General features: G+C 36.7%; 1 protein-coding gene across 1 annotated transcript in view; it reads right to left on the bottom strand.

Moving 5' to 3' along the window:
- Positions 1 to 204: 204 nt before the first annotated feature.
- Positions 205 to 14,922, bottom strand: part of LOC126971005 (phospholipase A1-like) — a 53,981-nt gene continuing 39,263 nt past the window's right edge. The window contains exons 4-5 of the mRNA XM_050817175.1: positions 11,151 to 11,304; positions 205 to 4,514 (exon numbers count right to left, since the gene is read on the bottom strand). Of these exons, the coding sequence (XP_050673132.1) occupies positions 3,842 to 4,514; positions 11,151 to 11,304 (827 nt within the window). The 3' untranslated portion in view covers positions 205 to 3,841. The remainder of the gene's footprint in view (positions 4,515 to 11,150; positions 11,305 to 14,922) is intronic.

Below are 14,922 nucleotides of genomic sequence, written 5' to 3' on the forward strand. Positions count from 1 at the left end.
ATCTGTATTCTCTGTATATTGTTTCAACTATGATTTGTCGGATATTATATCTTCACAATTATATTTTAGTCTGACATACCAAGCGTTGCCTCTCTCGTGGGGGAAATAATAAAATTACTAAAAAATAATGGTGTACAAGCAGGTAGTCACATGAAGTTGTTAACTAAAACAAATATAACTTAACTAAAAAAAGATAAAACGAGATAAATATTTATTTATTTATTTAGCCAATACAAACAGATTACAATCATTGCTGCCCCATCGGCAGCGTTGCCCCATAACAATAGACCTACCGTGCTACATAACTGATATAATATATACTAATAATTACAATGGTTCTATTTAAAACTTACTTTGTAACGATATTGATATTTCTACAAACGTAAAATATAACGACGATTTTTCTTTTGTTACGCCACAGAATTATAACTTCTTGAGTGCATACAATATACTAAAATAGTTAGTAATTTGGGATTTAACTCTGTGCCCATTGATTGATTTCAATAAAATTCATCAATAATTCTAAAATATATATGGCCTTACAAATAAAATTGGCATAAAGTTATAACTAAGCATAAACCAAGACTACATAAAATGTTTACAAATAGACATTTTGCTTACGAATGGTTCGGACGTATAACGTTTCCCGCGTTTATTTGCAAGGCAGCTTGTCATTCGGAAAACTTCAGAATTATCATTGTATTGACTATGTTGGCAACGATATTGTAAACATTTTTCATTTTCTTTGTTTATCATCTATACTAATATTATAAATATATCTATATATAATATAATATTATAAAGAGGAAAAGTTTGTTTGCATTGAATAGGCTCCGCAACTACTGAACCGATTTGAATAATTCTTTCACTGTTGGGACATGTGGGGAGTTGCTACATTATCCCCGAGTGTTATAGGCTATATTACATTTTCAAAAAATTAGGGATCCCTACTAAAAGTCCTGTAATGTAACCCGTAAAAGGTGTAAAAAATACGTACGCGAACGACGTCGCGGGGTATCAGTTAGTCAGTTATAACTTTATACCATGTTTATTTGTAAGGCCGATATTGTTTTGTATTAAATTAAACGTATTGACATTTCATTTATTTAGAAACAACAATTTCCCAGTTCATTTATACAATTCAAAGTCTCATAACTTTTAAACTAGCATTTATTTCAAATAGCACATTTTTTCTATTATCTTTCGTTACATTTATTTTATACATGAGGTGTTTAGAAGCGTAGGTGACCATCTACACTTTTTTTGGTTTTGTAAAAAAATTCATGAACCCTGTATCTGTAAACTTAGAAATATTATTCTAAATAATCCAATACCTTTACATGATCAAAACAGCGACAGAAAGTGAAATAGTCAGAGTCATTTTGAGCATTCGATGAAAAAGAAAAAATTTTTTAACTTGAAATTATAAATATTAAAATTCATCTTCTTTCTTTTATCTCTGATGCTATGTTGATGAAGCCTTTCCTTCTTCTAAGTAAAATACTTGCGTCATTGACATCAACTTTGTCGCTTGCTTGTAATGCTCGTAACCTGTGCGTGAAATGCTTACACAAGACGCCCAAACTATGAAAAATTATTACAAATATACTTGATATACATTTACCTATCTTACCTACATGATCATCATCATCATTTCAGCCGGAAGACGTCCACTCATCCATCCTACTCCGGCGATCTTGACCAGATCGTCGGTCCCTCTTGTGGGGGACCTACCAACACTACGCCTTCCGGTACGTGGTCGCCATTCGAGGACCTTACTGCCCCAATGGCCAATATTTCATGATATATTGCTACAATGTGTACGGCAAATTATTTTATTGCATGATACATAATAAGTTTTTCCAATCTGTACGCACCTTAACAACATCCGTGTATCCAGTCTTCGTTATAATTGAAGGAAAGGTGCCCACAAATATCTCTTTTAACTTGGTGAGGCTAATGAGAGTTGTTAACATATTACGTATCAAAGTGACGAGCGCAATAATCGTGATACCACTCAGAACTTTGGGTTCAATCATGAATTCTGAGAGTGGCACTGTACCTACTGTACTACACGGTCACAATATTATCTCTGGGCCTCCACCCGTTCTCCTTTCACCACCTCGCGCTCGTCCTGCTGCATCAGTACGGTTTACAGTTTCATTACCGTTACTACATGTGATATTTTCATGCTTTGTTTTTAAAGTTTTCATTGCTACGTTTTGACTTTTGTTGTTAATAGTTCTGTAGTTTCTGTGTCGCTATAATTGTAGTACTACCAGAAAAATAAATGCTTTTTTACTTAAACCAGATTCTTTCATGATGTTTCATCATTATACTAATAATAATCAGCATTGTGGCGTGATCACTGACTTGTATAAATACCCCTGCACAGGCTGTTTCATAAGTTTGACAGCAAATTTTTTGTGCCATTTGAAGCGCCACTCGCGAGCGTCCAGATAACTAAATTTCACGTATAATGCAAATGGCTGCGAATGAACGTACAGTACTCTGAAGTATTTTTGCATTTTGAATTAATTTCGTTCGTTTTCCGTGTTTTTATACTTCAAGAATCAACGTAATAAAGTACACATTTTTTTTTGTAAATAGTTTCCTACCATCTATCGATGTTTGCTGAGGTTGTCATCACTAGTTTTAGTGCCGCATACTCTCGCTCCATGGCCAACAGCGCCAAAATGGCGAATATCAAACGCGCACAAATGCACTTTGACAGCCGCCAGTCCAGTGATATATAGTAGAGTTCAGTGTTTTATATCAATTATAATACTGAAAATTCATTGTTTATTTATTTATAATAATATCCTAGTGCTGCCTGTTTTACAAACCGTTGCCATCGAGGTCAGGTACAGAGATAATGACCACAACCAGTGGGACTTCCTTCTCCATCCTTTGCACAGGATGCCGGCTAGATTATGGGTACCACAACGGCGCCTATTTCTGCCGTGAGACAGTAATGTGTATACATTACTGTGTTTCCATCTGAAGGGTGCCATAACTAGTGAGATTACTGGGCAAATGAGACTTAACATATTAAGTCTCAAGGTGACGAGCGCAATTGTAGTGCCTCTCAGTATTTTTGGGTTTTTCAAAAATCCTGAGCGGAACTGCATTGTAATGAGTTGGGCGTATCAATTGCCATTACCTGAACGTCCTGCTCTTCTCGTCCCTTGTTATCATACAAAACAAATCAAAATGACGTAACCGGGTAGTAATTGACAACGCGTTTTTCTTACGAGTACCTTCCCCTGAACGTATTCTCGTCCCATGACTTTTCTTCAGAATAATTATTAATAGTAATCTTTATATATTATGTAGAAATATAACTAAATCGACTCCAAAACAGGCTGGACCGATTTAATTAAATTTTCAAACAATCTTCAGATTCAGGGAGTGGATTTGTGAAGTTTGGCTGCGTTTGTATCAACATATTTTTTTTGGTGTTTGGCAAGAATTCTAAAAATAATACCTATAGCTTACATAATATAAAATTGGCGTTTTGTCGTAATGGCCACATCGATCTGAAGTATCTCCTCTCTGGTTAAGAGTTCCAAATTCAAATTTATAAATCCATTAAGCTGGTACATTTGAGTATGTATAATATAGTATAATTACATATTAATAATATATGGATCATTCAGAAATACGAATTTGGTTTTATTTCTTTCATTGGCTTTAATAATAAATTAGTTTTTATTATGAATAGAACAACATCTGTTGTGTCAGCTAGTAAAATATAATTGCTTACTAATATATTATTATTTCTTACATGACTAGATACTAATAAATTTGAATATTCTTTTTTATTAGTTATCACAAAAATTCAAACTCTGAAATCATCTTCAGCGTTTATATACTTAGCTACTGAGGTATAAATTTCATTCTCTGCCTTTAATCCATCTTTACCTCTATAATACGGGAACTCATTATGCGTTGGCAAATAATAAATGCCTTTGTTATTAAAATCTGTGGCGTTCCCTAAGTAATTAATATCTGAGTTGTTGTAACATTTTGCACTTCGGGCAGCTTGAATACTATCGCATTTCATGCCAATGAATTTCTTGGGGTGTTCAATAGCTTGCCACCAGTAAAACATTGCCCTTATGTGACTGCAAAGAATGAGGCACGGAATATAAGGTATATCTCCGGGCTGAAATTCACCTCCATTTGCATAGAAATCCACTTGTCCTAATCGCTCTGCTATGCCAAAACCATCCATATTGGTGTGAAGTACATCAACTCTAGTGCCGTCGGTTGGTGCCAGTTTCTCTTCAGGAGGCAATCCTCTATAGCATGGTCCCGCAGGATCTAGGCCAGTAACGCGAAAAGGTTTCTTGCCTGTTACAGCATATAAGTGCTTAGCAGCGAATCCTTGTATATGAGCTCCAAGACTCATGCCAACCAGTTCCAAGTCTTCAGCCCTTAAGCCTTGCAGTGTCAACTTTACCAGGAACTCGCCAAACTTTCGACCAATCACGCGTCCTATTCGAACTGATCTGAAAATAAAGAAAAAAATTGTAATTCCTTAGCATCTCATGCTCATGAAACCAACTTCTGCAGTAACGGAACTGCATCGGCTCCAACTTCTAAGATATTTTTAAGACAATCATTAATGGTTGGGCACAGGGCTTGATAGTAGGTGATAATAACCCACGAGTATTTGTGTCACCAACTGACTTTCCTTCCGAAATCGGCAAGCGCCCCCGCGCCGTGTCATGTCATAGATCGGCGAGATTTTGACGCGCGTATCAATAGATTGCTTATAATTATGATGATTTGAGTGAATGTATAAGAAAGATATTAAAACAAGCTATAATACCATGCATAATAAACAATCTTATACACCAAATGAGGGTCAGAAGTTGGTCAGGGCGTAGTGTGCCATACGGCACATCCGATTTTGGTGTATCTGAAAAATTTCTTCTATATTTCTTAAAATTCGGTAGGTTAACTTAGAGTACCATAGACATTACACCAAAACATGCTCTTTAAGCAAACATTGAAGCGTCGGCGGCCCAATAGTAAGAACCAATATGTCTCACCACAATGCCTTGGTTCCACCCTCTTCCGAAACCTTAGTAATGTGTTTAAGGTTTTAATTCAAAGGTACGTATATTTAACTGTATTGTGATTCCTCCGAAGCAAGAGAGTATTGGCAGACAATATACTATGGTGATAACTTACCATCAAGTGACCCGTACGCATGCTCGTTTGTCCTCTAATTCCATTAGAAAAATAGTAATGCATTGCTGACGTTTCATCATTCCAAATCACGTTTTCAGTGGCTGGAATTCACTCGTTTTAATCCTTTAAACACGGACTAGTAAAAAATAAGGACTCCTCCGTGTGAGGTGTGAGGTAGTCGCAAATAAAACGTCCGTTCTTTACACACTTCGTTTAATGACTGGTAGCAAAGAGCATAAACTAATCGTATCAGACCACAATCCGGTTCAAATACTACATTCCTCCAGCACCACTTGTTGAACATCTGTTAACAATGAAATATAACTATGTACAAACAATATATAACTACATAACTATAAATAGGTTCTCAACTTAAAGAATAACTTAAATCATAAATTTATTATAATAAACAGATCCTAAATTTATTACTAAAAGAATATTTTATAATCCACGGGTTTTCTCTGTCGTCGAGAAACCGGTGGTGATGAGACATAGGCAGGTACCGGGTCTCCGTTCCGGTCCCGCTCGGCCGCACCGCCTTCGTCTTGCCGCGCTGCCTCAGTGGCCTTCGACCCCTGCTCCTCCTCATCTCCAGTGACCGTGCCGTTTGCAGGTTGGGACGCAACTTGTGGACGTACCGTGTTCTCGATACTATCACTATACGCTCCCTCGCCAGGGCTTAACTGAGTTGGAGGTGGGCTCGAAGGCGGCTGGTGACCGACATTTGATAAACAATCATTTTTATTTGAGAAATCAGAACAAACGGTACCAGTATATTTACGAATTTGATCGACATGCCTTTTACAAACTATATTTTCATCGTTAATTAATATTTCAAACATCCTACTACCTAATTTCTTTTTCACTAATCCCAAATTCCAAAAACATTTTCTTTGGCTATAACATTTTACCCATACAACCTCTCCAATTTCAAATACCCTACAAGGTTTGTTATTTTCATTAGTGATATTATCAATTTCTTTATTTTGTATTCTAGGCCGTATTAAGTCCAATCGTGTTTTTATATCTCGACCGAACATTAGTTTAGCCGGTGACTCACCTGTTGTGCAATGGACAGCGCTGCGATAGCAAAATAAATATTCTAATAAACTGTACTTCGATTCCGATTTGAGTTTGTTTTCGTACAAGATCTTTTTGATTATATTTTTACAAGTTTTCACCGAGTTTTCTGCCTGTCCATTACTACAAGGATGATAAATTGGGGATGTCATGTATTTAATACCGTTGTGATTACAAAATTGATTAAACTCTAACGAATTTATTTTAGCGTCGTTGTCTGAAACAATTAAATCTGGTAGTCCAAATCTAGAAAATAAATACTTAAGTTTAAGTATCAGCTGCTGCGTAGAAGTACCTTTATCCATTAACAGGCATTCGAGCCACTTACTGTAAGCATCGACGACCACGAGATATACCTGTTGGTCTACCGACAGGTAGTCGATGTGGAGGCGCTGCCAGGGCGCCGAGCCTCGCGGCCAGGCGGCGGGCGGGGCGCGGGGCGGCGCCGCTCGCACGTGTGCGCACGCCAGGCACGAACCTACGTACCTCTCTATGTCCGCGTCAATACTCGGCCACCACAACTTAGCCCTCGCTAGTGATTTCGTTTTTGTTATACCTAAATGCCCATTATGAAGTTCCTTTAACATCCTTTCTTGGTATATTGTAGGTATAACAATCCTGTGACCTCTTAAAATACAATGTCCCTCAAATTGTAAGTCAGTTTTGCAATTAAAATATGGACGAATTATATCACATTGTATTTTCCGCGGCCACCCTCTTTTCATATATCGACTTACTACTTGTAACGTTTTGTCGAGTAATGTAGCATTTTCGATATCCGCGAAAGATACAGGTAATGTATTATCGTTTATGAAATTACACCGAATTGATTCTGGTTCGGTAATATCATCAACCTGCGGCAAAGGCGCCCGTGAAAAAAAATCAGCAACTACATTATTATCACTCGACGTATACTGTACAATATAATTATAGGCCGACAAAGTTAATGCATACCGTTGTAAACGCGATGCCGTGGTTACCGATATACCATTTTTATTATTAAAAATGGCCAATAACGGCTTATGGTCAGTTTTTAGTATAAACGGCTCACTGCGACCGTAAAGATATTGGTGGAACTTCTTCACTCCGAATAATATAGCTGTTGCTTCCTTGTGAATTTGACTATAATTACGTTCACTGTCAGACAAGGAACGGGAGGCGAAAGCCAGCGGTCTCTCGCTTGCGTCGGCGCCGCGGTGCGCGAGCACGGCGCCCAGGCCTGCGGGGCCCGCGTCCACCGCCAGCACAAGCGGCGCGCTCGGCTCGTAGTGCGCCAGCACGCGCTCCGACTGCAGTTCTCTTTTTACTCGTCGCACCGCCTCCTCCTGCCGCCTGCCCCATTGCCACTCGCAACCCGACCTAAGTAATTCGTGTAAGGGACTCAAAATCGACGAAGCATTCGGAATAAACGCACGATAATAGTTCACCATACCTATGAACCTTTTGACTTCCGACACGTTTGTAGGTATGGGAGCGTTCACTATTGCCTCGACCTTTTCAGAACAGGTGTGCAGCCCGTTCTTATCGATCACGTACCCTAAATAAGTGATACTGTCCTGAAATAATGCACATTTTTCTTTATGTAACCGTAAACCAGCGTCAGCTAACCTATGGAATATCTCCCGCAATCTTTTCAAATGAGTTGGCTTATCAGGTGCCGTACAACATATATCGTCGATCCAACAGCTGACTCCGTCTATGCCCACTAGTAAAGTTTCCATTGATTTTTGAAATATTGCTGGTGCCGCAGCTAAACCGTATACCAACCTAGTATATTTAAATAGCCCTTTGGTCGTACTAATCGTTGTTAGCTTCTGTGAGTCCTCGGACAAGCGAAATTGGTTATAAGCGTTAGATAAGTCTATTTTTGAGTAGTGCTCACCCCCTCCTAGCTTTGCAAATACTTCTTCTATTCGTGGCATAGGGTACTTATCTATTAAAAGGTCTTTATTTAGTGTAACAGAATAATCACCCGCTATTTTCACTGTACCGTTACCCTTTACAACAGGTACAATAGGGGTCGCGTAATCAGAATGATTTACCGGAACTAAAATACCTAAACCCACTAATCTGTCAATTTCTGCTTCCACTTTATCTTTCAAAGCAAAAGGAACGGTACGCGGCTTGAAAAATTTTGGAACTGCTTTCTCTTTTATATACAAATCCACACAAAATTTGTTAAAACATCCTAACTCATTTTGCCATAAGTTCTCATACTCTTTTAATAAGGAAAGTACTTCTACGTCGTCAATACCTACGTCTATGTTCTTATTTTCTGATAATAATTTTAAATCAAATAAATACATGAAATCCCGGCCTAATAACGGCGGACCGCCATTATGAATAACGTAAAACGTTATGTCTTTATAAATATTATTATATTTCACATTTAAAAATACAGAACCCACCGGTGTTATTTTATGTCCATTATAGAAACACATTTTTAAGTTACAATTTTTGTTAAGTTTTAAATGAGAGAACTGTTGTTTATACATCGCAAAGGAAATAACACTTACACTTGAGCCTGAATCTAATTCCATTTTATAAAATTTACTATTTACATAGACCTGCACGATTATAGGTGAATAATTGACATACCTCATGTTAAATAACTCGCATTCTTTACAGCTAGGAATATCCTTCACCGGATTATCTTGAACACTCATATTATGCACTGGGTAGCCACGCTCAGAACACACTTTCTTCAAGTGTCCCTTACGACCGCACTTTTGACACGTATAGTTCTTATACCGACACTTCTGGGAATCATGATTACGAAGTCCGCATGTGCTGCACCGAGCCCCTGCGCCCGGCCCACGCTCGCTACGTCGCTCATCCGACGCCGCCGCTCGAAATTTGCTCATCCGGTATACGGGCTCTTCCTTCAACACCGAGGCTGCCGCTCCCATTGCCGTCGAATTTCGCGCCTCTCGCGCGCTCGCCGTCTGTCTCGCAACCTCCACCGCCCTTGAGAACGTCAGATCATCCGCTTTCAATTCGAAAAGCCTATCCCGCTCAGGACCGATTCTCAGCCCGAGCACAAACCTGTCGCGCAGCACCATGTCGAGTGAGTCACCGAAGCCGCCGTGGATGACGAGCCCTCGTAGCCTTGCTGCCCACTCCTCCACGCTTTCGCTCACTTCCTGTACTGCGCCATAGAATCGTGACTTTTCCGCGAATGTTGATTTTACAGGCGCAAAATGTTCATTTAGGGCTTTCACTAGACATTCGTATGACACGCTTTCAATTTTTGTTGGATGAATTAGGTTATGCGCTAACCTATATGTTTCATCCGTTAAGTAAGTCAGTAAAACGGCACACTTGTTGTCGCCCTTTATTCCATTTAATTTAATAAATTGTTCTAAACGGCTGTAGAAAATCGCCCAATCTTGGTTTCTATGATCGAAACATGTTAAATTTCCGATAAGGCCGGCCATTTTGCACGCACGCGTGTTAATCCTCGTCGCCAAATGAGGTAGTCGCAAATAAAACGTCCGTTCTTTACACACTTCGTTTAATGACTGGTAGCAAAGAGCATAAACTAATCGTATCAGACCACAATCCGGTTCAAATACTACACCGTGTCACCTTTTATATAACAGTGTAGCACCAAAACAGCTGATTAACGTGTAAATACATAGCCCCACGCTCATACTTACACTACTACAGGCCGATAGGCGGCTATTATGAGAATTGTCATCGTCTGTGACAGATCAGTTTGCGTCTCAATAAAATATTTTAAAAATGCCGTCGTGCGTTGTGAAGGAGTGTAAAAACGATACTATATATACCTAAGTATTTGTGGCCATATATGATTAATTAAGGTAGAAAAAATTGTGTAACTAGTATCCCCCGTAACCGCACACACACTAGCATAACGGTGCTTCACTTGCTAATATCATGGTGCGGAGTCCTTCTTATTTTACTCGTCCGTGCCTTTAAAAAGTGTTTTGTTTGAATTAATTATAACAAATTAATTTAAGAGATTTATATCAATTACATAAAATTCTCGTGTCTCGCTGTTTGTTACCAAACTCCTCCGAACGAAACGCTGAACCGATTCGTATGAAATTTTATGGGCATCTGTAGGTCTGAGAATCGGCCAACATTTATTTTTCATATCCCTTAATGATAAGGATGAACCACCCCTAAATGTTATTTTCTTATTTTTTGACAATTTCTTTTATTTTTATTTTATTATGATTCAGCTTGAAAAATACATACAACTTAAAATTTTCGCCCTTCTTACGATCTACAACTATTTTTGTATCACGATTTTTATATTATTCTGTTCCATCCACAAACTCGCTATAGGGTTGCAAGATGGCAATCGAATACAATAATTGTAGTACGATATATTTCGTAGGTCTGAGAATCGGTTGCTTATATTTTTTATACCCCAAAAAAATTTTTCATTACTTTATATGGCAACACAACGTTTGCTGAGTCAGCTAGTGTTTATATGACTATGACTAACTTGTCTTGCTTATGATGAAGTGGAAAATCTTCTGATCAGACTGACATGATAAACAAACGCATTGTATAGATGGACCCAATCAAAGGTCCAATTCAAACCCACATCCACACAGTCACTCACAATTAATTGTAAATTGTAAAATTTGGTTTTCAATCATTTCTGTTTATTTCTATATTGTTTACTAAATAAAATGTATCTGCTGAAGGAAGTTGCGAGATATTCCCAATACAAGTGTCCTAAGACAACTTACTGGGAAGTCTCAACCACTAAAAAATGTATATTTAATATTTGAAATAAACGAAATTTATTTAATTTATTTATTTATTTAATTTAATTTATATGAAAAGCTCGCCCAATCTCTTTCTTATCCGTGTATAAAATAATAACTTACTTAGGGTAAATATCTAACAGGAAAGGGAATGTTTCAGATATGAGAACATTGTAACCCCGTTTCGCGTACGCTGTCCCAATCGCCTGGCTATGTGGAAACAACGAACTGTCCAGGAATCCAACTGCATAGAACACTGTTCTTTTGTTCTTGAAGTCTGAAATTAGATATTAATTCAAATTTATAAATCTTTATTTATTTATTTATATTTAGAAAACAAACAGTATTTAAAAACATTTACAAAAATACATAAAATATTGTACACATACGAATAAAGTTTTCACTAATATAGTACCATGGCCGTGTAAAAAAAGAAGGACTCCGTGTCACCTTACATAACAGTGAAGTACCTAAACAAGCCGGTAAACGAGTAAATACATTGCACCACGCACACACTTATACTAAAACTAGCCGATCGGATGCCATTATGAGATTTGCCATCGTCTCACAGATCAGTTTGCATCCAAATAAAATAATTTAAAAATGCCGTCGTGCGTTGTGAATAAGTATAAAAACGATAGTTTAAAAGAATTTGTAGCCATATATTATGATTATTTAAGGAAGAAAAAATTGTGTAACTAGTATCCCCCGTAACCGCACACACACGGCGCGGAGTCCTTCTATTTTACTCGTCCGTGTATAGTACATATTATGTGAGAAGTTAAACAGAGGGTATACAAAAAAAACTTACAGAACTTTCGAAGAAAAAAAAAACAGCAAACGGACTATTGCTAGCTTTAAGGAAATTATAAATATTCTCTACTGTATTTTTTTGAACTGTGTGATTGAGCAAGTATTTTAAATGAAATTTTATTTGCAAGATGTTTCTTGTATGTATTGTTGTATAAATCAATATTATTAAATTTTACATTATACTTATTACAAGCTTGATATATAAAAGTATTTTGAAAGTATCTTTTTACAAAGTAGAAAACTGTAGTAGTAGTTATTATCAAATATATAAGGCAAGTTTGTGTAGGAAATTCGGTTGCGGGAGACCTCGTAGAGCGCGTACACCTCCTTTAAAGGCCGGCAACGCTCTTGTGATTCCTCTAGTGTTGCAACAGAATGTGGGCAGCGGTGATCACTTAACACCAGGTGACCCGTACGCTCGTTTGTCCTCCTATTCCATAAAAAAAAAGAACATTCGTCAACAAAATTGACTAAAGGGACGTTTTGAAAAAAGGAAAGGCTCCAATGGAAAAGTATGAAAAGAGTAATGAATGTAGAGGAAGCACGTGAGGTTTGTAAGGATAGAAGCATGGTGTTCTGTTGTCTCTGTCTACCCCAATGCGAATGTTCCGGGATCCGTTTGTTAAGGCAATACATCGCCCCACAAAAGACTTACTAACTCGACTTAGCCGAGTAGTAGGCATTATAAGTTAGTGTCTGTTCCTGGTGTTATTTATGGTTATGATTGGTGTTTATTATTTATGATTATGACAGTTTCTAGAAAATTCACTTATGTACCTATGTACATTTATAACATTATCAAGAATATCATATTGAGAGGGAAAGGTTAAAATATTCGTTTTTTAATTTTGCTCTCAGTGATTCTTTAGGACCTAGGTTAGGAATAGCGCAAATAGCCCTTTTCTGCAGCACAAATATTGTATTAATATCGGCAACATTGTCCCATAGCAATAACATAAGAATGCTATTAAAATAACTAAAGTATACTAGACGCGCTGTATCTATGTCAGTTAATTGTCTAATATTTTGACCGCGTGTGCTGAAGTCTATTAGCCAATCCTTCGAGATGGGTGCCCCATTGTAAGTTGGAATCCAGAATAAGATAGCAGATTCCACCGGTTTTATCACCTCTCTTTTCAACAAAACACTCGCATTTACATTTTTGACATTTGGTACCGTAAATTTTATACATGTCGGTTCGTTATTGGTTTTTGTCAAGATGTTATGATTTATTAACCTAAAGCTTAACTTTCCATTAAAAAATGAGCTATCTTCCTTATTTCAAATTTGTCCTAAATCTCTTAAGACAGTCTCTTAAAGAAAAATTGAAAGAAATAAACATTATTACTGTTCATTGTCAGTACATTTATGAAAATTTAATAAATGTTCACAAAAATCGTCACCTTTTTGCTCTTAATAGTGATTTTCATTATTATAACTATTACTCCACTGCTAAATATCTAAATGATCGGACAGCCTGGGACTAGATTGTGATTATTTTATAGTGATAGAAATGACTGTACAATATTTTATATTTTTATTGAAAAGAGCGCAAAAAAATAATTCTGGGAGAGTTTCTGGCGCCGCTTCTTCTCTCTCAGAGCGTCATTTGTTTCCGAAGCGGTAGTAGTATCTAGTAGTATAAGAAATTAAAAAATGAGCTATCTTCCTTATTTTAAATTTGTCCTTAAACATTAATTTATAAGCTTTTTTATCTCACGGAATAAGGACATGAAATAATAAAATACTATGTTAGCTTATCTGAAAAAATTAATGTTATATCCTTAAGGTTATATTTCAAGTAAGACGACACATGATAATATCTTTACCTTCGGTACTATTAATAAACTCTGTTATTCAGAACATTATTTTAAAAGAAGCGACAGCATTTCCGCAATTTGGCTGTCATTCGACCACAGACGCAATTAAGAATGAATGAAAACTTTATTAATAATAAAAACAAACCACATAGAATAATACAAGTAAAAAGGTGTCGAGACACTTGGCCCGTGGGGCCCAGAGGCGCGGAAAATGTTCAAAATACTATCTTCGCGCCTCAATAAGGCTACGGGAAACCCAAGCGCTGGCAGCTATTTCGGTAAACGGATCAGCCTTGCTATCCAACGCGGTAATGCTGCCAGTATTCTTGGTACGCTTCCACGTAATGATAGTTTTAATTTTATGTAGTCGTAGTATTGTAAATATAGTTATAAGATTTGTTTTGTTTGAATAAGTAAAAAGACTTAAAAAGGTAAGAGATAATAACTAAAAACTAATAACATAAAAAAATACAAAAGAAAAATATATATCCATCTATCTCTAAATATATATAATGAAAACGATTTTTGTTTGAGGCTCTTTCACGCCTAAACCACTGATCGTCCCGACATGAAACTACCACCATTCGATGCGAAATTCATCCTAGATGGTTTATGGCTACTTATTTCGAATTCTAACGTTCCTTCCTTTTAAAATTAGCCCAGCGAAACGGACTGGAACGGCTAGTATATATATATATATATATATATATATATATATATATATATATATATATATATTGCATTATATTATAGTGATTGTTATCAAAAGGAGGTGACTCAGGGTCATGCTGCGCTGATTTTCAGCAGCCCCTTGGTAACCCATTGAGTAGCTACTATTGTTAAATAATATATTTTATTTTATTAAAGGTTCCAATAATATTTTTTTAGTATGGCCACATGTTTTATTATGGCCATATTTCGCTTGCCGCTTTTAAGGCAAAACGTAATTTATTCAAATTCAAATATTTATAATCAAAATAGGATTTTAAATCGCTTATTGAACCTCAAAAACTACCACTCATTTGAAGAAGTTTGAGACCTGAAAAGGACGGCCGCAATAAACTCAGCCGTCTTCTTTTTTTAAATAATATCGTTACAATATTAATATAGTACAATAAAATGTAGCCTGAGGGCTGAGGGTGATCTTTCCCAATCTGTGTATAATTAAGAAAATCATTTATGTTAAAGTAACCTTTACCACACAAACGTTTTTAAAAATTATTTTTAATTTCGTAACACATTTATTTTGTACATTTTTTGGG

This window comes from Leptidea sinapis, chromosome 22, assembly GCF_905404315.1.
Source record: "Leptidea sinapis chromosome 22, ilLepSina1.1, whole genome shotgun sequence".
In the NCBI taxonomy this organism is placed as follows: domain Eukaryota; kingdom Metazoa; phylum Arthropoda; class Insecta; order Lepidoptera; family Pieridae; genus Leptidea; species Leptidea sinapis.